Raw genomic sequence first — 25,718 nt, 5'->3', positions numbered from 1 at the left:
GGATGTGTTCCATACTCAATTTTTCATTCTGTTCTTCTTTTCGTTTTGTTCTGCAATCCCAAACAACTTCACTAGGAAGTAAGCCCCACTGAACACAGCAGGACCAATTTATGAATAAACATGCATATAATTGTTCTCTGATCCTACTGAAACATGAATAAGAATAAGAATTTATTATTTCTGCCCCGCCCATCTGGGTGGGTTTTCCCCAGCCACTCTGGGTGGCTTTCAACAGAACATTAAAAATAGAATAAAACTTCCCTAAACAGGGCTGTCTTCAGATGTCTTCTAAAAATCAGATAGTTGTTTATTTCCTTGACATCTAGTGGGAGGGAGTTCCACAGGGCAGGCGCTACTACCGAGAGGGCCCTCTGTCTTGTTCCCTATAACTTCACTTCTCGCAGTGAGGGAATTGGAAGTGCCAGAAGGCCTTCGAAGCTGGACCTCAGTGTCCGGACTGAACGATGGCGGTGGAGATGCTCCTTCACGTATACTGGGCCAATGCTGTTTAGCGCTTTAAAGGCCAGCACCAACACTTTGATTTGCGCTTGAAAACGTACTGGGAGCCAATGTAGGTCTTTCAGGACCCGTGTTATATGGTCTCGACAGTTTAGACATGCATGTTTCTTGACTTCTTCCCCCAGTTGTGTCAAAGTCTCAGCTATCAGCCTGTCTAGAAAATGTCCAATTTAAAGCTTCAAAGGCACAGAGGGCTACCCATTTTCTGCAAAGATTAGGGTAGAAACTTAAGAGAGTGATCTGTGTGGAGGCTGAGAGAATGAGGAAGCCCTTTCTTTGTCTCTCATCTGTACCATGAACTCACTGAATAACTTTAGGCAAGGCATCCCCAAACTTTGGCCCTCCAGATGTTTTGGACTACAATTCCCATCATCCCTGACTACTGGTCCAGTTAGCTAGGGATCATGGGAGTTGTAGGCCAAAACATCTGGAGGGCCGCAGTTTGGGGATGCCTGCTTTAGGCTTTAGGGTAGTGCCTGTGGAGTGTTTTGAACACTGCCAAGTACTGTTATTAGTAATAGTAAAGCAATAGGGAAAATGTGCTCCTATGAGAGTGGAAAAAATTAGCAGTGTCTCCAAACTGGTGGGGGACCTTGCGGGCACAAGAGTTTAAAAGCAATTTTTCTCTTCCCTCCACAGCCCCCTATAAATCCCAGAAGGTTGCCAGATCCTCCAATACAGTGTGGGAGGTTGTGCTTTCCACCAGCACTTCATGATATATTATTTTAAAGGAGGATGTTGTTGGTTCATAAGAAAAAAAATCTAAAATATACAATCAGGAATTGTCATTATTAGGTGACCAACTAATTTTTGCTAGATCATAGATAGTGAAAAATAGAGGCCTCTTAGCACTGGTGTCCTAGCACTGTTTCCAAGTGGATAAGCCACACAGCTTTTCATTTTGCTCATCAATGGTGGTCTGCAGCAGCATTTCATCCCATCTCATTCATGGCAGATACCTCCCACCCTCTGGAATGGGCTTTGGCTCTTTAGCAAAGGCAGCTTTCCAGGAAATCTAAAGAGTCCATGCTAAAGTTCCCTTCCTCACAGGGAGTTTCAGCCAGACTCAAGGTCAGATTCATGAAAAGATGCAAAACAGCAGAGCTCTGAGGCTACAGTTGAATTATTCTCCTGGTAATAATCCTTTGTCCTTTACATTTTTCACTGCAGGGCAATCACTGGAATGGCTCCAAAAGAGAAAAGGCCATTGTTGCCGTGGGTCACCAATTAACCAGGACATAAGCAATTCTGTGACTGGGAAAGAGATTAACCTTTAGTATACATAGCAAACAAAGGAAAGGGTGCCATGTAATTATCAAAAGAATACCTTGAATGTAAATGACTCATTGAAGACAGGGTTAAGAGTTTTCCTGTGAACTTTTGTTTCATATTTCTTCTTCTTATCAGGAAGCAGGAAAACCTTCACGTAGGGATCAGATGTACCACCCATATCTAAAGCAGGCAGTTCTGCAGCCTGAATAATCCCAACCAAAAGCTGAAAGCAGAGGGAGAAGCAAGTGAGAAAGAATCAGCAGAGCAGAATATTCAGCAAGCATTTACCAAAGAGCTTGCAAGTGCCTTTTCTCTTGATGTCTCTCTCTATAAATACATGTACACAACAATATGGTTGCACACAGTTACATGCTGCGCCCGCAGACACACACACACACACACACACACACACACACACACACAGAGTTCTCCTTTTAAAAAGCACAAAGCATTCTAAGAAATGCAGATTTGAAAAAAGGTGCATGATTCTTTAAAAAACAACAACATCCAAACCCCAATTACAGCAGCCTCAGACTTCAAGAAGCTGTTTTTAAGCAGACAAGAGGCATTTAAACTGCTGCTGATTAGAGCTATATATGGATTTTTACATTTTATTTGGCAATGCCACTATCAAATAGCTCCCTAACAGGTTATTTTACTGGGGCCTTTTTTTTTAAAGGACTCTGCAATTTAAAATGTATTGTTAAATAATCTTACAATACATAATTACTAAGAGTTAAATTTATATACGTAAAAGGGAAGGATTCTTTACCAGATGATTAACTATGTATCTTACACTCACCCGCTATATAAGTTAACGCTAAAACCAAACCATGGTTCAGCATGAAACATGTGGGCTCCTGGATGGCAAAAGATGGTTCTTGTTTCATGCATCTGTGGGATTAAAACTCTCTGGCACAGGAACATGGATCTGCCTTATATTAAGTTAGACTACTGGTCCATCCAGGTCAGTATTTTCTACACTGCCTATCAGCAGCTCCCCGGGATTTCAGGCATACTTAGACCTATCTGGAGATGCCATAGATTGAACCTGGGGTGCTCCACCAGTGAGCTGCGACCCTTCCCAGAACCCTGGACTATGTAGCTATAGTAGTTGGCTGCTGTCCTTTTCTCCACTCAATTCTGGTGCTCTCCACAAAGGAAGGCAAAATAATAATAATAATAATAATAATAATAATAATAATAATAATAATTTATTATTTATACCCTGCCCATCTGGCTAGATTTTCCCAGCCACTCTGGTCGGCTTACAACAGAAAAATGAAATAAAATAATCTATTAAACATTAAAAGCCTCCCTAAACAGGGCTGCCTTCAGATGTCTTCTAAAAATCTGGTAGCTGTTTTTCTCTTTGACATCTGATGGGAGGGCGTTCCACAGGGCGGGCGCCACCACCGAGAAGGCCCTCTGCCTGGTTCCCCGCAACTTGGCTTCTCGCAACGAGGGAACTGCCAGGAGGCCCTCGGTACTGGACCTCAGTGTCCGGGCAGAACGATGGGGGTGGAGATGCTCCTTCATGTATACTGGACCGAGGCCATTTAGGTCAGCACCAACACTTTGAACTGTGCTCGGAAATGTACTGGGAGACAATGTAGATCTTTCAAGACCGGTGTTATGTGGTCTCGGCGGCCGCTCCCAGTCACCAGTCTAGCTGCCGCATTCTGGATTAGTTGTAGTTTCTGGGTCACCTTCAAAGGTAGCCCCACGTAGAGCACATTGCAGTACAGTATGGTCTCTTTTTTGCCTGCCCAGTTGTGTTCCATTTATAAATGGGATATAAAGTGACTTCATGGGATCACTCAGTAAGTACCGCAGGCTGACTGAAGGCTTACCTGCATGGGTACTGCAAGTGCAATGTAAATGAGCAACTGGTTTGAACACAGGTACACAGGAAGCTGCCTCATACTGAGTCAAGACTATTGGTCCATCTGGCTATGTACTGTCTATAGTTTTAATTGGCAGTGACACTCCAGAGTTTTGGGCAGGGGCCTCTGTCAGGCTTACTAGGAGATGCTGGGGACTTAACACCAGCCTTTCTGCATATGAAGAAACTGCTCTTCCACTGAGCTATGGCCCTGAGAGTCACACCAGAGGAATATGGGCTTGCCTGTCAGTGTCAGGCTTTTGTTTCTATGTTGATTGTGTTTTGTGTTTGCTGGTTGAGTCTAGTATCAGGAATATATTATACCACATTAGCCACCCAGGAGCCACAAGATCAGTTTGCCTGCCTGCGACATTGAGCTAGCCAAAAGGGAATGTAATTCAATTTTTTAAAAAAGAAAATAATTCTCTCTAGAATGGAGTCATGATGCTCCAGGGAGTATTTTGGTGATCTTGTTCCAATTTCCCAACAATGAGTAGTAATTGGATTTCCTGGCCATGGATCTTTGTGTTCTTGCTTTTTCTCATCCATCCCATGAAAATTGTTAAGAGCCCAACAGGGGAATATAATTTCTGAACAATGGCAGCAGAAGAAATTATGAAACCGTAAATAAATGCTAGTGAGCACCTTAGTTATACTTGGAGCGCTACCAAAGATCTACTGGCAAAAAATTAATCTTTTTTGGGGGGGGGGAATCACCAAGCCAATGTTCTAGAGTCAAAATAGCATTCTTTTTAATAAAATCCAGGACAACTTTTGTTCATCTTCTGAGGAAGGTTTTATCTATTTCTTACAAAAGATTTCAGCTTCTCTAGTCCCTCGCCTGCTTAACATCCACTATTCTTTGAAGATTTAAAAGTTCCACACTGATTTCAAGAGCTCTTAGTGCTGCAGAGTGGTCCACTAGAGATCTAAAACACAGGATACTTTTGTATGTGTGTTTGCTCTTTCAAGTCTCTGTGTGTGTTTGTGTGTACCTCTTTATTCTTTGACTGGTGATTTCTTTTATGCTGCTCTTTGAAGGACAATGAACGATGTGGGAGTTACTTGAAAAGGTACGTAGAATATTAAATAAAGTTTTACTGTTGAGGCAGAAAGATTGAAGACACACCAGGGATCGGTGCTGGCTTTACACTGTATGTCTTCCTTAGGTGCCAAAAGTGTCAAAGGGGAACTCCCATCATGAATTTACTGAGTTAGTATGTTGATGTGACACACTCATAGCAGGGACAAACAGAAAATAAGAGTAGTTATCTCCCTACAGTAGGCAATTCTTTCTCTTAGGTCAGATCCCCACCGTGCATTTAAAGCACAAGGACACCACTTTAACAGTCATGGCTCCCCACACAGAATCCCGTGGATGGAAATTGTGGGTCTGTGAGGGGAACAGGGGTTTAGAATGCCTGTGGAAAGTAAATGCCTGCAGCAGCATTTCCACAACACCATTTAAAATTATGAGTAAAATGAGAACATGTGTATGTGTAAAGATATAGATATATTCTTATCCAATTGTGTTTGCCTTTGAGTAGAAGAGACTTTGGTGTAGAACAGAGTTTGCCCCTCCCCCCGGGAAATAGATCTGGGGTGCACCTGTGGGAGAAATGCATTACTCTCCCCCCCCCGACTCACACAACACACTCTGATCACACTTATTTCAAACCTGATTGTTCTGAAAGTCGTAATCCAAGGAATACTGAATTTTCCCTAATTTTTCCTCCTCTTTTGCTTCTTCTTTTTCTTCTCCATCTGTCAGCCCTGTTTCAGCATCGTCATCCTTTAAGGCCTGCAAAAAACAGGGGCAACAACAGTAGTAATTAATATGGCTACTGTACTTTCCAAGCGAAGCCCTGAAAAGCAGGCAGTTGCACTCAACCCTTATAGCGAAAGCCATTAAAAGCAAGCAGGATGGCACGAAGTCATATATGCTGTTGACATATATATATTCAGACTACTTTCGTTGCACAAGAGAAATATCATCGTCAGCAAGCAGCAAGGAAGCAATGGAAAAAGGGGGAGGAAAGTGTCTTTTGAGGGTATTGCAAGCAACAATTGTTTCAAAGCCTGAAACACAAAGAGAATGTCAATGTGTTGTTTCATTTTTATTTTTTTGCAAAATCTTTTATTGAATCAAATTGCTTTGTCCAGAGGCAAGTGTGGATAAACATGCTATTAAAGAGGCAAGGTTGCACAGTCATTCAATTTAAAACAGTTGTGCATGCTGTGAATTATTTGCAGTAAAGCAAAGTGCTTCTGTAGAATTACTGCTATTTTAAATGTTGCTATGTGACTTCTTCATAAAATGAGATGCACAAACATTTCAATTTTTTCTCTCTGCTCATGATGCTTATGGAAGCAAAGATATCACTATGCCATTAGCAAATGCACGGTCACAGAAAAGAAGACCCTTTTCGTTCTCTTTTTCTTTTCAACTGTTCTCAGTTTAAAGCCAGGCTGAACCAACTTGATTTAAATATACCGTACATTGATGTTAACACAATTATGGACAAATTTGTTGGCCAAAACAGCCAACACAGCCAACACAGTTGTTTTAAAAGGTAGCAGCAGTGTTTACCAACAGAGAAAATAACAAACTGAAAGCATTAATTTGTTTGATATTAGAAAGCCCAAGTTTGCATCATATACAATTCCAGAAGAGCATCCTATGTGTGCCTACTGAGGAGCAAGCCTCACTGAGTTCAATGTGTTTTATTCTGAGGCGAGTGTGCACAGGTTTGCATCATAAAGCCCTAATCAATTCAGTTGGCAATTGTACAATGCTTATCTGGGAAACCCTATCAATTAGATGAACTTACCTCTGAGTAGACATAGTTAGGACTGTGATGCAGGACCACCTTTGACAAAAGTAAAATGAATTGCAGCACACTCTCCTCCATTTAACTTTGATGGGAGTTACCCTCATATAAGTCATTATAGGATGTCAGCCTGCCTTAGTCATGGCTAACTTTAGTTGGAGTGAGCATCTCAGCATGTAACGTTTCATTCAAAACAAGTTAAGTGTTTTCTTTGGGTAGGAACTGAACCATCAGTTGCATGATCATATTAAACAAATGCACTTGTCTGCTGTGCCACCATGGAAATTACTTACAGCACAGTGCACAGCAGCAATGAATTAGCACCATCTTGTAACTGCAATTTGAGAATTCAATCCAATCACAAAATTATGCCCTTACCTTTTCCTATTAGAAAATGAGATTAAAACTTTGGAAAGGTAGAGCATATATCCCAAAGTTTGGAGAGATGGGATATAAACTATCCCATTCCCATATAAATAAATAAGAGCCCAACTCAGTTTGCTTTCATATATATAATTATTCTAAGGCCAAAGATCAGATATCCCGCACTTGCTAAATGAATTATACCAAGGAAAAAGGTAGATTAATTCATGTTGGCAGAAGCATGCAGCATGCTGGGGTGGCTGTATTCATTTGACTCATCCAACGTCTGGTTGGTTGTCTTGTTGCTGCTGCCTAACATCACGTAAAGAGGGAGGGGTGATGTGGCAGCGAGGTCAGTGTGGTGCAAACACATTATGTTATTCCCCTAGTTGCATTTGCACTGTGCCAACCTGGATGCTGCCTCACCCCTCTGCCTCCTAGAAAGTGACTGGAGGTCAAATTAATCTGCAACTTATTTTTCCTTATTTCAACTCTAAAATGGTGATTTTCTTGAGTCAAAAGGAGAGTCCCTCTAAACATTTTTTAAAGAAAAAAAGCACTGGTGAGGGATGATGGGAGTTGAAGTCCAATAACATTTAGAGAGTCACAAGATCCCTCTCCGTGGCACAGGTAAAACCATGTCTGGAAGAAAGTAATAAATGAACATGCCAACATAGCTTGACTCCAAGTACTGTGTTGCATATTGATTGTAGCCTTCCTGCATCAAGCAGAAGGATTGGACAGTAGCTTCAGCTGATGTTATAACAGTTATGCTAGAAGTTTGCAGCCATATCCTTGTAAGTAGCAGTGCAGCTGGCAAATATTTTCCTCCCTGGCAAGTGAAAAGCACCAGGAAGAAAACTCAGCAACATACTATCACAGTGGCATAAACGGTGCCAAGTCCCAATGTCCTGATCTAATCAAGAGACATATTTTCTGTAAAATCAAAGTATCTAGCAAGTGAGAACATTTCGGCCTGATGTAATTTTAATGGCTGAGATATTACATCTCCCTCTCCTCTAACACTTTGTGACCTAATAAAAGATCGAGACCATTGCTGCAATTATTCTTCAAGAAATGGGACTAAATTTTTGATAATTTTTCAGTGTCACTGTTCATCACTGATATAATTAAGTCGACTCCTTTCCCAAAGGCTGAGCTTCAGCAAGGATTTTGCTGTACCAATACATTAAATTCAGAGTCATTAAATCAGAACTTATTAGAGTGTTTCTTGGGTTGAATGTTCACCCCTTCCCACTCTTCTTACATGGGGTGGAGGAAATAGCAGCAGAAAATTATAAGGAGACACAGGAGGATTGCTGCAGACTGATAAATTGCAGCAGTGAAAGTTGTGATAGGAAGATGCTTCAAGAAATAATGGACCAAATATTTTCCCAGATGCACCAACATATTTCCAGAAGTCAGTTTAATGCAGTTCGGGGTTGCAGAGGAACTGCCCATGCAATCCTACTAATGCTTACTCAGAGGTAAACCACAATGAGTTCAGTGAGGCTTACTTCTAGTTAAAAAGGCAGAGAAATGCTGTCTAATAAAGCAAATGCGATAAAAAAACCAACAGCACAAGATATGAAGCACACTGTAATTGAATAAGATTGTGATCTTTTTAAAGCCAATAGGAAACAATTTTTTTTCTTATGTTGAGCAGTTTTGGTAACTCTGATTTTATGCAAAAATGAAAGAAAGATATGTACATTATTTTCTGTGCATATCAAAACTTGAGCTTTCTAATACCTTCAGGCTTAGTATATATAGAAAATTGAGGGTGGGGTTTGAAATATAATCCTCCAAAAGAAAGAAATCAATTTGGTTCAGCCTCTTGATGTGTGTCAAAGCTATGTATAAATCTCAGCTGAGGAGGCAGAGCTGTCAGGAGACTAAATATATCAGAGCTTTAGACTAGGTGTGTCCAAAGAGCAAAATAAACCTACCGCAAGTGACAATCCAGAACAGTCATGAGACACAACATAGATAAGGAGGACATAGAAGGAAGAAATAAAAATTAAAACATCCACACACAAAAACATTAGTCAAACCCTGGAGAAATGACCATTTACATAGATTGTACATTTGCTGTTCAACACCTTTACATAATTCAGACTGCAATCCTATGCACAATTTACCTGGGAGTAAGTTCCATTGAATTCAACAGGACTTACTTCTGAGTAAACATGCTTAGGATTGTGCTGTGACTGAACTATGATCATCGACCCTTTACTTAAGCAGTTATTCCGCTAGATACTGATAATATTTTCTATGCACATAAAGTTTTAGGTTACAGTCCTACGCATTCTTACCCAGGAGTAAACCCTTCAAAACACACAGGGACTTACTTCCAAGTAAAAATGTACAGAACTGCATCCTCAGGCTATAATCCTATGCACATAAATAGGAGTGATCCCTATTGGACAAAGAGGGACTTGCTCCTGAATAAACATATATAGGATTACGGTGTTTGCAGACCACAAACCACTTACACCAGAATCCTTGGAAGTACAAAAGCTTACATTTTGATCCTAAATACATTTACGAAGAAGCCTCGCTGATTTTAATTAAGACAGTTGTCAAGGACCCTAGCTCTTGAACTGAGACTACAACTGCAACTATTGTTACAAGGTAAGAGCACTTTCTGCCTGTGTTCATCTCTTTTTTTTAAAAAAAAAAACCAAACTTGTCCAATACATGTATTTATTTCTTTAAAATTAGCATGATTTCTTTAACATTAACAATGTGCAAGACATTCTGTAAAACGCAAGTGATATGCTCTTGGTTAGAGAGGTAATGCAGACAGGATAATGGTGAGCCGTCAGGGGTCTGTGAATAGCTGGAAGATTAATTGGCTCCATATGCTGTAAAGGGGAATCTATAGCAGGAACATCCAACATGGTTCTCTCTAACAGTTTTTGGACTACAAGGCCCATCAGTCCCTACTAGCATGACTATACATCAAGGATGATGGGAGTTGCAGTCCAACAGGATCTGGAAGGCACCTTGCTGGCTACTTCTGACCTATAAGAATAGGAATGATTTCCTGGCAGAATAAATTTAGCGGAGATGAACTTGGTTCCTGGGAAGAGAAGGAAAGGCTGAGCTAGTAAAAGGAAGTGGAATGAGAACAAGTGAAGGCAGGAAAGGGAAAAGAGGGCAAAGCTATTCAATAAGGGCCGGTCCTACCAATTAGTAGAGCAAGGCTGCTGTCTCAGGCAGCTGATTTTGAGTGTCACAAAGGGGCAGCAAGCTATTGGTTATTTAGTGTGTAGTTACTGTGTTTTTCACTGTCATCATAGCTGCCAAGTTTTCCCTTTTCTTGCGAGCAAACCTATTCAGCATAAGGGGATTTCCCTTAAAAAGGAGGAGAACTTGGCAGCTATGACTGTCATAGATATTGGGAGGCGCTTGTGGGATTTTCTACCTCAGCTGCCAAAATGTGTTGACCAACCTTGGGTACTATGCACCCCTTGACAGGTGGGCAGTGGGGTGGAGGGTAGGTACAGATATTTGCTGCTCTGCCACAAAAAGGAAAATGTCTTAGGCCAGTCCTGACTAGATCAGATAACATGGATTAGTGAAGAAGAGTAAGAAAAGGTAAAATATGAATTCAGGATAATGGATGTCTCTAACTATAAGGACTAGGTGTTTGTGGTCATTGCAGAAAATTGGGGAGGAAGGAGATTATTAAATGGGTCCTTTTGAATAAGGTCATTGTCATAGCAGTTCTTGGAGCTGCAGTAACTGCTTGTGCTGTCTGTTGTTCTGCTGCCACACCCCCATATAATAATAATAATAGTAATAATAATAGTAATAATAATTTATTTATTATTTATACCCCGCCCATCTGGCTGAGTCTCCCCAGCCACTCTGGGTGGCTCCCAATTGAATATTAAAACAATACAGCATGTTCACATGCTCATGTGAGACCTAAAATGGCACATAGAGCACAATGCGGTTTGACATTTTGCAGGCTGCTCTGCGTCCTGAGAAGCCTACTCTTGCTGCAGAGTGCAAATGCTGGTCTGCACTGAGCTCTCTCCTGGACTGTCAGGTAAGACGTGAACACCTCAGCATGTCGCAGCGAGAGAGGTCAGGACGTAATGGTGGTTCCTTGGCCAGAGAGGATTATGAAAAAAGTTGAAGGTCTATCAACAATCAAACTAAGTAGCTATCCAGATCCATCTGTTTGCTCACATGGGCCTTGCAGCCCCTCTTATTTTAATTATGAGCTTCCAGGCTAGAAAATTGCATTATTATTATTTTTTGGTACAGTGTTCTTGATGCAAATGCGAACCTTTGGATAATGAAGGTTATGGCTTTGGATAATGAAGGTTACTACTCTGAATATATACATAAAATGAAGAGCATGTAATTATATATGTTAATAAATCTGTGTATACCATCAACTTAAACTTGGCCACTTAGGATACATCACAGAAGCAGGCTAGAGCTGCAATTCTACATCCACTTACCTGAGATTAAGCTCCAGTGAATTAAATGGGACTTACTTCTAATTAAACATGTATAGTATTTCAATGAGAGCTTATGCATATGGACAAAAGGGGAAAACAATTTGTGAATAATGATTCTAGTGATCTGGAATTTGGATAATGAGACTAATTGTCTCTTGCCCAATAAGAAGTGCTGAGCAAGTGTTGACACGTCCATGAAGTTGGAAAGAGCTGAAAAAACTACTCCGCTGTTTCCCAACAAAATCAGCGCTAAATTCAGCAGGATTAAATGGCTGGCTGTTGGTTATTCTCTGGCAGAACCAGTGTATGCTGCAAGTGTAATAGCTCCCTCTACGGTAAGTGCACAAAAGCATAAAAGTTACATTTAGTAAAGCCCCTTCCGCCGTAGAAGGAGGGGGGGTTGTGGGCACCCCGAGGCATTCACGTGCTGGGGAAATGGTTGCCATTCCCCCCAGCCCAATTGGCTGGCTCCCAGATGTGGCGCTTCCTTGGCGCGTCCAACACGGACGTTCCAAGGGGGCATGGCTCGCTGATTTAAGCGAGCATGGCCGGGAATCTGCCTCTCTTTCCTTGACTCCCAGCCGCTTTCGTTTAGTTACTTTAAAATGGGCTTTTCTGGTGTTCCAGGAGGCATTCGAGCTTTGCGAATGTAACTAAATTCTGTATGAAAAGTGAAACAAATACACCTAATATTTGAAATATCTTACATTTAGGGTTTACCCTGCCGCAATTTGAACTGTTAAGGTTTCTAGTATCAACCCAAATGTGCACTATTAGCTTTGTGGGATACTGTATGTGTTGGTGGAACATGGTAGAAAACATATAGCCCATGGAGTTTATTAATGAGACCTTGCCTTGGGAGATGCGGGACTTCTAAAACATGTTGTTATTAATTTACATGCCTGCAGGCATAACACTATAAAGCCTGGTTCAGAATTATGGTTTAGAATCGAAAACTTTAGTTTAGAAGAGCAACAATGAGCTTGTGTACCCCACCTCCCTTCTCTTTCTCCCTCACATGCCGGAGAAAATGAAAATGCCTGCTTGCATTTTGGAACAAACCAGTGAGAGTTCTGCAATACTATGAAACACAGGAAACTGCTGTTTGCTTTACTACCTGGGGTTGAACCATGGCTACAGATTTCATTGCATTAAGTAATTTTAGCCCAAGTTCAATTCATATTATAGGCTACTTATTTAACTGTGTAACATGGAACTGTAGCTTCTGTTAAAGTAAAAGCAGGAACCATGCCTCTCCCCCACATGATGGTAATTGTGTGATGGGGAGCATATCTGGAATTTATGGGAATTCTATAATTATATCTTCTAAACACTATATCTCAGCCTTTGCCATCTTGGTGGATGTTTTGGACTAGAACTTCCATCAGTCCCAGCCATGGGAGTTGTCCAAAACATCTGGAAGGTACCAGGTTGTTGAAGGCTGCTTCAGCAACTTTACATACCAATTTTTAAAGCTCTCTTTTAAATTACTGATAGCACCCATTGTGTAAAATAACTGAAAGCAGTTTGCTTCTGCCTCTAAGGATCCACACTTACCTTTTGCCCTGCTCTTTCTAGGAACAGGTCCATACTTTAATGTTCCGTGTCCAAGTGCTCTTTCTTTTGCCCCAGAGCTTCCCCCATGAAAACCCACTTTTTTGAAACTGAAGCACAAGAAACAGCAATTTGGGGTTTTACCATTTGCTCTTTTTAAACTTTAAGACAAGGGGGGAAGGGGAAGAGCATTTGGACACAGAGTTTTAAAGCATGGACTGTGGGAAGTGTGGAGGAAATGTAAGTGTGGATAATCCCTATTTCTTGCATTAGCAACAGACTTTAGACTTCTGGCTTCAGTGGAAGAGGCTTCTACCAAATTCTGTATGAATATACTAAAACATACTCATATATTTGAAAGTTTTAACAGTGCTATTCTCACTTTTTTGGTCATTTATCCAGGCCAGAACAAATATAATGAAGAACACTTAATATATAATAGAATCACAAGGAAAATATTACATAATAATACAGAACAAATTTCACACAAAAAGATAAAATGTACATACAATTTATCCTACAAAGAAATGACAGATTGTTACCATTAGTATAATTATCAATGCATAAAGGGACTTTTCTACGGATCTTATAGTAGAGCAGTTTCAAGTTATTTCTATCTTCAAGTGGAAAGGTTTGATCACAACTGTCATAGTAAATTCAGCAATTAAGAAGGAGCAAATCACAATTAGCATGTAAATGAGAAAATCATTTGCTGAAGTGAAATTAAAATTTCTGCTAAATCATGCTTTTGGAATGAAACTCACTGATTAAAGTTATTCTAGAATTTTAACTTATTCCATGCCATGCCAAGGTAGTTTTGCAGTTATTCTGTGAGATAATGGATGGTGGCAACACAATCTAGCCAGCAAGGGTCAGGGAGGAACTAGAAGAGTGATAGAATTGCCACCATCCATCCAATGTAACTTTCCCTCCTTTTCTAGGTAATGTCTAGTATAACACAATCTAAGTTTTCCCAAACTCTGCTTCACACTAAAATAAAAATAAAAATCCTTCTGCTTCACACTGATGGCTATTACCACTGGGGCTTGGAAAACAAACAGTGCATTACTGCATTATACGGTACTATATCGGGGTAGACAAGGAGGCACCCTCCTTTCTTTAATTTCTATTGCATTCTTCCCCTTCCTCTGCCCCAGCCCCAGCCCTATTCTTTCATTATCCCACCACCATAACTCTCCCTCAGAACAACCTTTTGCTAACTTTGTGGAAGAGGTTATATTTTGTAGAGAATGATTTGAACAGACCCAAGCCACTTCACAACAGGAATTTTCATTACTTCAGTGTCCTAGCCCAAATATTAAGGGGAGGACAACCTACAGAAGGTTTGGATGGAATTGTCTACATTTCCCCACCCCCACCCCAGTGAATCTTCTCACTGCATATGCTGTGAATAATATTTCCTCTCTAAGAAGCAGAATCACGAACCAGCCACTTCAGAGACCACCATGAGTGAAACTTATCCGTATCCTATACAGCAGGCATCCCCAAACTACGGCCCTCCAGATGTGTTGGCCTACAATTCCCATGATCCCTAGCTAACAGGGCCAGTTGTTGGGGAAGATGGGAACTGTAGTCCAAAACATCTGGAGGGCCGAAGTTTGGGGATGCCTGCTATACAGTCTTGTTTATGGGCAGTTCCTTTACCCAAAAACACTTTGATATCTGTTTATAATAAATATCAATATTGGAGGCAAGCTATGACACATATCTTCTTCCTTTTGCATCAGATAATGTACGTAATCCTAATTTGAGTGAGTAGTAATTTTTACCAACTGAATTCCAGTTCAGAGAATTCAGTGCATCAAAAAAGAGAGAAGAAACCACTCCCTGTGATCTGGAAGATCCGCCCTGTCATTATATGCAGTGGTACCTCGCAAGACGAATGCCTCGCGCAACAAAAAACTCGCAAGATGAAAGGGGTTCGCGATTTTTTTGGTGACTCGCAAGACAAATTTTTCTATGGCTGTGCTTCACAAGATGAATTTTTTGCAAATTTTTTTTTTGTTCTGGTTTGTTCTGGTTTTCCTATGGTTAACAGCACTTCGCAAGATGAAAATTTTCGCAATACGAAACGACTTGCGGAACGAATTAATTTCGTCTTGCGAGGCATCAACTACCAGACCTTTAGAAGGCATCTCAAGGCAGCCCTGTTTAGGGAAGCTTTTAATGTTTGATGGATTTCTGTATTTTAATATTTTGTTGGAAGCCGCCCAGAGTGGCTGGGGGAACCCGGCCAGATGGGTGGGGTATAAATAATAAATTATTATTATTATTATTATTATTATTATTATTATTATTTTATTATATGGAATAGGAACAACTGATTCTGCATAAGAAAAGGGGAGTCCCGATAAAGGCATGGCAGGAAAGATTAAAATTCTAGGTTATCAACATCGCTCCTGAAACAGATTCTGCAATGTAAGTGTTGCTTCACATGTTAAGATTCTTTCCTTTTAACAGACACATAATATACACTTAGTAAACCTGTAGCATTTGGAAAACATACAAACCCACCTTATATTTTCTTTTGGGGAAAAATTGCAGTGGTTTCCCCCCAAAGATTCCTGTGAATTGTAATTTCATGAAGATGGCGAGAATTCCCTTGCTAAAGATTAATAGCTCATTCATTGTACCAAAGTGTTTTCGTGGATAACTGTGGCCATACAAGAGTTGTCTCTTTACTATTAGGTGGACATTAAGAGTCAGCAAAGAGTGCCAAGAACTATCAATGTAATCCTAATGCATGTTTACTAGGCACTAAGCCCCACTTAATTCAATGGCTCTTACTTCTGAGTCAACATGCATTTGATTGGGCTGTAGGAAAATAATCTTGTTTAATTAGGAATACCACTGCACATTCATTAATATTCTATTTTAGATATTCAGGAGCTGTGCTTTAGCACTGGGGAAAAAAGATTCTGCGTTGTATCCATAGCTGTCAAGTTTTCCCTTTTCTCGTGAGGAAGCCTATTCAGCATAAGGGAATTTCCCTTAAAAAAGGGAGAACTTGACAGCTATCGTTGTATCCTGAAGACCTCAAACTCCAACAAATGCTACATGCTAATGTGAATTTGCTAGAGAATATGTTCCATTAAAACCAGTGGAACATTCTTCAAAGCATTTCCTTGTTATTTGATACAAGAATTATGCTAACCCGGGCTTTAGGAACCTAGTGTCCCCCCCGGATGTTCTGGAGTGAACTCCTTTTAGGGCTGATGCTCCAAGGCATCTGGGGGACCCCAGGTTAGCAAGGGCTGGGCTAATCATTTTCCAGTACTCAATACTGCTGTCAGGCCACTGATGGTCTAATATTCAAACAATTAAAACTCAGGTTTTAATTGAAACATTGCTCAAGAACAAGATATATACTTTACCTGATCTTTCAAGTTCTTGCCTAAATCTTTCACATCTTTCATGTTAATTGCATTCTTTCCTCCCTTTTCCTTGCCCTTCTTCTTGTTTTTCTTTTTGAACAAGCATTTCTTACACAGACAGAAACAGCAGGTAAGGACTAATAGGATTGCAACTATGGCTATGGCTATTAAGGCCCAAGGTGGCACTGTGAAGAGAAAACACACACAAAGACACAGAACAAAGTTTCACACTGTTAGTCAAAAGATTAAGAGAAAAGGAGTACTGTAAAGCAAATAGAGTCTGCCTTTAGAAAATATATATAAAAAAAATTGCATCTCCTAAACAAAAGAACTCCAGATTTCGTATGCTTCTCTTTTATATTTCACCTCATGCAAATAAAATTTATATAACACAAATATGAATTATCTACACAAAGCAGTAGGAGACTGCTGTGGATAAACAATTGCCTTTCTATAGTTTGCCAAGTCTCCTGGGCTTCTAACTATGCTTGTTGTGTTGAGGGAATTATTCATTTCTGCCTTTAAAATCACCCCTTTAACCCACCTTGCATTATGACCTGGTAAATCAAGCTAGCTTCGAGTCAGCAGGAGCTGGCTGTGTACTTGTCTCATTCAGAGCTTCAGAAAGCAAGTGCATGTGTTCAACACAGCCAGATATAATGAACAACATTTCTCCACTTGCTGCTGCCTTTTCTTGACAGTGACTCAGATGCAGGTCAAAGTCGTCAGTGAACACTAGCCAAGGGCAATGATTACCCCATTCAAAGAGATCTATGTTGTTAGCATTCATATCTTCCCGATGCTCTTCATGTTTCAATGCTAAACACATACATGTGCTTGCGCACGTGCACAAGTCTACTTCAATAAATCAGAAAATCCTAAGCATTCAGTTTATCCATTCAAAATGGATATCTGGGCAGCCACTGCTATAATGCAAAACAACACAGCAACCGTGATGAAAAAAATTCATTTGATTTCAGCAAGGATCAGAATCAAAACCTGTGATGAAAAAGTCAATTATATAACTAAACTTTGGTGTGATCACTATAATAACCTTTTCTATATGGCGATTAAAATTTCATTAAAATCTTGTAAAAGAGGATTTAAGAAAAGCAGTTGTGTTGGCTTCCAGAGATGTACCCAAGCCCATCAGATCTGCGATATATTCCGCCAAGCAACTTACACAGAAGTCTCTACGATTATGTTTCACAAAACGGAAGGGTGAATAGAGCCTGACAGGTGGTGCCAGTGAATTACAAAAAGAAAATGGAGCAGATAGTGAAAACGAATGACAATTAACCGCTTAAAGTAATGAAGATGGACTGAATGAATCATAACAAGAAGCTGTATCAAAGGAAATAGATGGCACAGTCACCCACACTAATTTCTAACACAAGAGGTCCTGGGATTCAGGCCTGTTCAAACATCATACCTATAAGATTGTGGACTTTGGCTGTGTCTTTCCTTCAGACAGCCTAAGGCTGAATCCTAGAATTGAAAAGAAGTTCTGGGGCTCAGCCTTGCATCAGATTAAATCTAGTTCTTGATGTAGTATATTTATTCTCATTCATTTGTTTCTTGGTGAATCCACCCTCCTATCATCTGATGACAGAGAAGTCTTTTATGGAAAACGAGTTATCTGTCCATCTTCCATTTTCCTATCTTTGGGGAATTCAAGATGACTGTTCCAGTAATACTACACAGGAAATGGGGGAGGATAAATTGGTGTAGATGCAAATTGTGGCTGTCAGGTGTGTTGATATATTTTTCACAGATTTTTTCACAGTCTGGAAGAGTCCATATGACAAGGAAGGCTTACCAATTTATTTTTTCTTAAACCTAATGTTTCCCAGCTTCTGGTGAAAACACCATTGCTACTAAACTCCACCAAATATGCCAGTCTCATTGTATCCTGAAAACAACAGCAGTGGCAGGGGTGGGTTTCTTTAATGCCTGTGAGGATTGAAGTTAGTCACAGTGAGTTGTATTCAACTAAGTCCTACTCAGAGGAGACACATTAATCCTAAATTAGTCATGTACTTATGCTAGCCTTGATAGCTCAGTTTGTGAGAGAGTGGTGCTGATAACGCCAAGGTCGTAGGTTCAATCCCCGTTAGGGACAGCTGCATTGCAGGGGGTTCGACTAGGTTCCCTTCTAACTCTACAATTCTATGATTCTATGTCCATTAACTTGATGGCTCTACTCTGAGTAAGACTAGCACTGAAATCATCTCAGTGGAAATTGAAGCTTACCTTTGAATAAATCCTATTGAACTCAACAAAGTCCTATTGAACAGGTCGGGCTCTGTTGCTCTCCCAGCTTCCCACCACTGCAGGTCACTGCCGTATACCAAAAGAAGGACGGCCTTGAGCCTCAACCCTCCCTCCCTCTTCTTGGTAAGTGACATACATAGGATTGTTCTGCTAAGTGTGACTACCTTGCTCTGGATTCAACCAAAAATGTTTTAAACTATACACCAATTATACCTAATTGATTTTCTCATCACGGAGGATTGCCTTTCAGTTCTTTTATCAGAATTCTTTGAATTCTTTCTTTCCACTTATTTGTCCACATGCTTCTTGAACTGTGATAACCAGAGGTGAACACAGTTGCCCACAGTATGCTTTCACATACAACTTTTGTGATATGCCATAAGTTGCTGCGTCATGCAGACAGAAGATGCATTGACATAATTGGAAAAATATGTACAGAACTAGACCATAAAGTTACTCCATTCGTGCTGATTTATAAGTAAGTCCTGCCACGATCAATGAATTTAATTCTCCATAAGCATGTGGGTGTTATATGCATTTGAAATCTCTTCCCTGGTGTTGAGAAATGCATGCATAATTCCATAAGAATGTCTCATACAAATAAGAGAAATTGGAAGTTGCTTGGCAAGAGATTAATGCTATGAAACTTACGACAGCATATCTTTCTTAGGCAGAAAGCTGTCTGACATAAAAATGTACCAATCGTGTGGGCTTAGCCAGCTGCAATTGCTACTGCCTACATGATTTGTTCCACATTACACAGCAATATCAGCTCTGAATTAAATCTAAGCTCCAAACGCCAGCAGATGAACTAACTTCAGCACAAATGCACAGCAGCCCAGAATACATTAGAGGGCTACAAACCATACCTGCTGACCTCATTATTAAAAGCCAAAAGCCATGTTTGCCCAAATTGGATTCCAGTAATCATATTTGACTAGCCAAATTGTTGAAAAGCTACACTGATTTTTGTCATGCCTTTTCTTTCCTGAGAGAGAAACTGTTGATGTTGCATCAAATCACTTAGGAGCCAGATGTGTGCCAATTCATCTCTACGTGTACCACTAGCAAAGCATTGAACTAGTAAAAAATAATAATAATCTCTGAACTACACCTGAAAGCGGGTCCCAAAATTGTTGGGTGAATTAAGTTCACTTTGAGGTAAAACTCTGAATGACTGTAGTTCATCTTCATGTTTCATCATGACACACTCCATAGGAGACCTGGAGTCTTATTAAGCCAACTTCTATCAAGAAAGCGAGAAAGTAAAGGAGATAATGTTCTTAGGCTTATTAGGCAGATATGGAGGTGCTGGTGTCACGAAGGATGCTTAGTCACTTAATCACATAATCAGAAAGAAGGAATGTGAGATATTTCCTGTATCTTCCCTGCTAATAATATTCGGTACCATCCAAAAGGAGCACATTGCACTGAGAAATACAGGCACAGGAGCAAAGTGAATGGCACATTGTGCCTTGAACAGCTGTGTGGTTGGCACAAATGAAACAAAGAAAACATTTTCTATTATGGCGAAAGCTTCATCTGGTTTCATTCTGTCTTTCTGTGGCTCATGATGTACTATTGGACCGTATACTTCAGCACAGTAGCTTGTACCATGTGGATTGCTGTTTTTTGTTTACCAAGGATGAACTTTTTATTAACTTTTAATGAACTGTTAAACATGAACTGGATGAACTTGAATGGAACTAGGTAGTATTCTAAACGGACAAACTGGAACTGGAACTAGTTCTTTTTTGGATGATCTTGAACTAGAAGCAGTTCCTTTTTAAAATAAAATTCCCAAGAACTGCTTGTTTAACATTATTATCACATGTGACCTCACCCCAAATGTTTAAATGACTACTCCCAAGGGTATCTGAAGAAAAGCTCGTACCAATAACAAACTTAGTTGGTCTCTAAGGTGCTACTGGAAGGAATTTTTTTTATTTTGTTCCGACTATGGCAGACCAACACGGCTACCTACCTGTAACTACTGGTACTTCCAATGGCTTCATATAGACACCTTAACCTCTTCTAGGAAACAGTATGAAAAGAGGATTGGGATTGCACTTTGAGAATTAGAATTTGATGGAATGGTGGGATGCAAATATAACAAATAAATAACACAAAGTTACAATCATAACAAGTAATTTGATGCATATTATTTGTAAGAACAACAAAAAAAGCTATATCCAGTACGGTTTCACTCATCCTGCAATCCAGATCACTATGAAGAATGAAGGTCACCAGGTTGACAAAGCAGAAGAATGACAAAAGACTTTGATGCCTGGTGTTGAACAATGCAACTTCCTAAATTGCCTTGCTATTGTTGAGTGCTTTTGTAAGCTTTACAGCAAAGAATGAGTTATAAGTGAGGTTTTGATTTGAGTATGTCTCTGGATCGAAAATGGAAGCTATGAAATACTTACCTACACAACTGAGACAAGGGGAAAATTCTATTAGATGAGTCCTGGTCTGCACAAAAGCTAGACGTCTGATGTAAGAAATGTGTTCTATTATTCTTTTGGGAAATAAATTATATCTCTATAACTATCTAATCTATCTGTCTATCTATCCCTGTCCTATACACACAATAAAGCACCTAAGTGTGAATGTCTCCCTTGCCTGGTGTTTTTAGCTATTTCATGCTGGAAAGATCTCTTAGGCTGCAACCATGATACCAGGGGCGCTCTGCACACAAAGAAACCCATTTCCAGGGTGCATTTGAAGTTAATGGCCAAGTTGCTTTCCTTTCCTTTGTAGACTCCCATTTAACAGCATTATGATGATGATGATGATAATGATTGATTGCTCGCTTCAGCTTTTCTGCACAAAAAGCATGATTTCTGATTGGCTTGGTAGTAGCACAGTAATGGTCATTAACTTCCTTGCAGGACCACTGCCAAGGTGATAAATAGATTTCGTTTGCATTAGCTTCTCGAGACCAAAAGCATCATTTGATCTCATTAATAGAATCTAATCAAATCCAAAGTTGCATCACCCTTAGAGCACAACAACCAATTTTCATAGACTAACAACTGCTTGCTGCTTTTTTCTTTTATTTAGTTTTTAGAAAAATGCAAAATACATAAGGCTATCAGAAAAGTAATAAATATCAATGAGATAGGATGTGAAGCTGTTCCCTCTTTCTTCCTGCATTTCTTTGGTGTTACATAAAATTGATTTTATTTGTACAAAGCGAATTGAGTGCTTTATTTCACAAATAATCCATTAAATTCTGCTTGCCTTACCACAAGAAAAGAGAACACTGACATGATCTGATGGAAGGAAAACTCTGATCCTAAATCTCCATTGCCTTGCAGAACATCTTCAGGAGAAGAAAAGGCTAAGGAGTAAACCCTACACGATTTTGGAGTGGAGTCCCTAAGATGGTCAGATGACTTATTGTATGGCTGCTTCCAACAATTCCAGCAGCCCAGCTGGTGCCAAATGCATTGCTTTCTTTTTATTTGGACCACATTAGCGAGCCAGAGAGCAGAGATGTGTCGTGTGGGCAGCCCAGAACGTCCACAAACATTGCTCTGGCTTGTGCCCTGCAGACATCACTTCGGTGCTGTTAATGCAGCAAAAACAATGCAGAAGACAACAATTGTGAGTGATAAGCTCAACCTGATAGGCATAAAGTATGAGTGTTGTTTTTGGAAGAGATCATAATGTCTCACTGGTCAGCTACCAACCACCTTAAGCTGGGCAGTGTCCAGTCAATCAAGAGTTGACTTGCCACTGTCCATGTGCTGCAATGGGTGCTTGGAGCTCAGAGTATCACTTGACAAGTGGACCGAACAACAAAAGGAGAAGCAAACCCTAGGAGACTGGAACATCAGGACCATGTGTCTTGGCTTGCCCACTGTGGCAGGTCAATGACTCCTGGATGGTGGCCATCATAGACCATGAGCTGAAAACGGTCAACATTTTCATTGCTGCTTTACAGGAGACTGGAGTCATTTTGAATGGCAGCCTCCAAGAGAAGAACTACACATTTTTCTAGCAAGAAGGGCATCCAGAAGAACCACATATTCATAGTGTAGGCTTCTCAGTGAGGAACTCTCTTCTGACTGCAATAGAACCCCCAGCCGAAGGCTCAGAATGCTTGCTTCCCCTCCACCTCTCATCTAGTTAACAAACTGAGTGCCTACATTCCCAATAGATGCTCTGATATACAGACCAAGGATCAGTTCTACACAGAACTAGACCAGGATTTCAGGACGGTCCCAGTCTGTGAACACCTATTCCTGCTGGGAGATTTCAATGACAGAGTTGGGGTGATCATGCATGGGGCAACAGCATAGGTCACTTTCGTGTTGGCAGCATGAACGAGAACAGATAAAGGCTGCTTGATTTGTGCTCACATCACAGCCTCTGGATCACCAACACGTTCTTCTCTACCAAGGCAAAACAGCAAGTGCCCTGGGGACATCCAAGGTTAGGCAACTGGCACCAGCTGGACCTGATTGTCACCAGACAACTGGCAATGAACTGTGATCATGACTGCTGAACCTGATCATGACTGCTAAAAAATGCACTTTTGTGTTCCCATTCTATATTTCAAAGCAGAAAGTGGCACCTGTTTCTATTATTATTGCACATCTATGATTTTTGCTATCCCACAAACTATAACAATATCTAGTACATCCAAAAGATACTTGCTTGTCCTTCCTGAAATTATTTGAAATGTAACTGTATCTCTTTGTCAAGAGGAGTTCAGGACTGGTTGAAACTGGAGACGCACACACACACACACACACACCCTTTGGGGTAATGTAAGGTAAGGTTAGTGGTTAATCTGCATTACAACTGGTCACTGTGCATGTTCATCAGGCTTCATCACAAATGCACAGAATCTGTCCAGATCAATATAAATACCCTCCATCAGGCCTTGAGAAATGTGCATATATTACCTGAACCTTGTACATTCTCCAACCAATGTGCACAATCTCAAATGGCTCAGTAGCTGGAATAAAATTAATTTATAATAATCCACTCTCTTAGCCACATATAGAAACAAACTGCAAACAATGGGTCAAACAATGGGTCAAACTAAGTCAGTGGAAATGCAATACTAATTACACCTCTGACTACTTTGAAAGATGGCTAAGAATTTATGAATTATCTGGGGCACTACACACTGATGCCACTGTAAAACATTTAAATTTATCTAACATGAACATGGAAATATTTTGTCGCCATTTTGTACACAAGTGAAACAGACACGACATCAGAGATTTTGGAAGAAAGAATCTTTGGAACTTGTTTTTCTAGCAGACAAGGAAAAAATATCAAAATTGTACAAAATGTTTTTTAAATTAATTATTGTAAGGGTAGATACAATAGTATTTATTGTTTTTCTGCAATACAACTTAGCATGATTATAATCTTAATCATATCTTCTATTCGCTAACAAGGCATTTGGAACTTCAGCTGAATGTTGGATAGTGGGATACAAGAATATCAATTATGCTTATTCATGGATGAAATACTCTCATGGATGAAATACTGTCATGGAAACGTAAAGTTTTGAGAATTACATTGTACTTTGTTTTGATTTATGATGCATGGAAATATAGATATGTTTACTAATGTTACTAATGGCAGGAAGAGAGAAAGAGAAAGGAAGAGAGAAAATGTTTATTGACTTTTCGAAGGGATTTAAAAATAAAAATAAAAACCCACAGTTCTGCCTAAACAGCCCATCACAGATATATAGGGTCACTTGACAGTCAGTGCTAAAGCACAATTTGTGTTAAATAGCTCTTAGAGAACACACCATTAAACTTTTCACCAACACAAGTAGACACTGTTTCCTACTTCCGTATTTCAGCAAGTGAGTACCGGTGGATTCAAGGGATAATTTCAGCATTACCAGTAGCTGAATCTGTCAGATTTTGTTCATAAGAGGAAATAGTTTCTTGTCCAGACTCATTTAGTATTGAAGGATAGGAACATAATGTTTGCTTCTGCACTCTGGGACAGTCTATCACAGCAACAAAATCTGACAAGGTCCATTTCCAGTGCTTTCCTTCAGCACCATCTGTTTCATATTGGTGATCTCTATGGATTAGCTGCTAAGGCCATATAACTGCATTCAGGGGGATACTTTTGCCCAAAACTACATTGAAGCAGCACATTCTAATGAAGAGGTAGCCAAATGTTTGTAGAAAACTACAAAAAAACCAAACAAAAACAAGCCAGCACCTCTCTTTGCTCGCATTTGAATGTAATTGCTTGCTTCTTTGTGGGCAGTGTTGCTGTATTTTACTGATTTTTATTATATTTATATGCTAACTTAAACCTTGGAAAGGTGTAATAAGGTGTAATAAAAATAATTAGCATTTAAGATCCCCCAAATCCACAAGTATGTGGATTTAACATGTATTTGACAAAATGAGATATTGGCAACTGCTTAATATCTATTGAAAACAACAACACAAATGTTCAGGGGAGAGAGAACACTAGACACCATCTATCTCTTGAGTCCTGTCAGATTATCATATTGCTATTTCTGCAAAGACCTTATTTTCCCCACAGCATTACAAAGCAACCCTGGATCTTGCTTTGAGCAAAAAACATCAGACAGCAGTCGATGCACTTTAAAAAAAAATGTGAAGAATTAATATTGGTTTGCAAGCCTTCTTCCTTTTCTAGTGATCTCCCAAAAGATTCATAGTTGAATTTCACTAGTTTGTTAAATCTGTGCTAGTTATTGGTTAAATTAAAAAGATAGATAAAACAGTTGAGTATGTAAAGCCTGAACTTTAATAATCCCAATATGGATTAATTTTACATTGTATACAGATCACTTTTGAAGTGATAAACTAGGGAAAAACATTTTAAACATATAAAATGCCTCTTCTATCTACCATTGTTGACTTTTATAGTGTTCTTCAATGTACTAAGAAATCAATTTATTTTCACAGGAATCCTGTGAAGCAGGCTAGGCTAATAGAGAAATTTGTCCAAGTAGATCCTTGGGTCAACTTCATAGCTGAGCAGGGACATGAACCAATACTAAAACTCACTAACAACAAAATCCAGAGCTCTTTGTCCACACTGAGCTGCGTACACATGCATGAATTTTCTGATTCATTAAAAAAAATGCAGTCATTTAGCAGAGATCTATATAAGG

General features: G+C 39.8%; 1 protein-coding gene across 2 annotated transcripts in view; it reads right to left on the bottom strand.

Moving 5' to 3' along the window:
- Positions 1 to 25,718, bottom strand: part of SYT1 (synaptotagmin 1) — a 333,238-nt gene that overhangs the window by 78,874 nt on the left and 228,646 nt on the right. Inside the window, exons 4-6 of one of the 2 annotated variants that reach the window (XM_035127518.2) lie at positions 16,301 to 16,485; positions 5,355 to 5,477; positions 1,847 to 2,014 (exon numbers count right to left, since the gene is read on the bottom strand). In XM_035127518.2, the coding sequence (XP_034983409.1) occupies positions 1,847 to 2,014; positions 5,355 to 5,477; positions 16,301 to 16,485 (476 nt within the window). The remainder of the gene's footprint in view (positions 1 to 1,846; positions 2,015 to 5,354; positions 5,478 to 16,300; positions 16,486 to 25,718) is intronic. The other variant, XM_035127522.2, reaches the window with a different exon arrangement.

Source organism: Zootoca vivipara, chromosome 10, assembly GCF_963506605.1.
Source record: "Zootoca vivipara chromosome 10, rZooViv1.1, whole genome shotgun sequence".
In the NCBI taxonomy this organism is placed as follows: Eukaryota; Metazoa; Chordata; class Lepidosauria; order Squamata; family Lacertidae; genus Zootoca; species Zootoca vivipara.
Note: the sequence above shows the minus strand (reverse complement) of the source record. Positions and strands in the feature narration are given on the sequence as shown.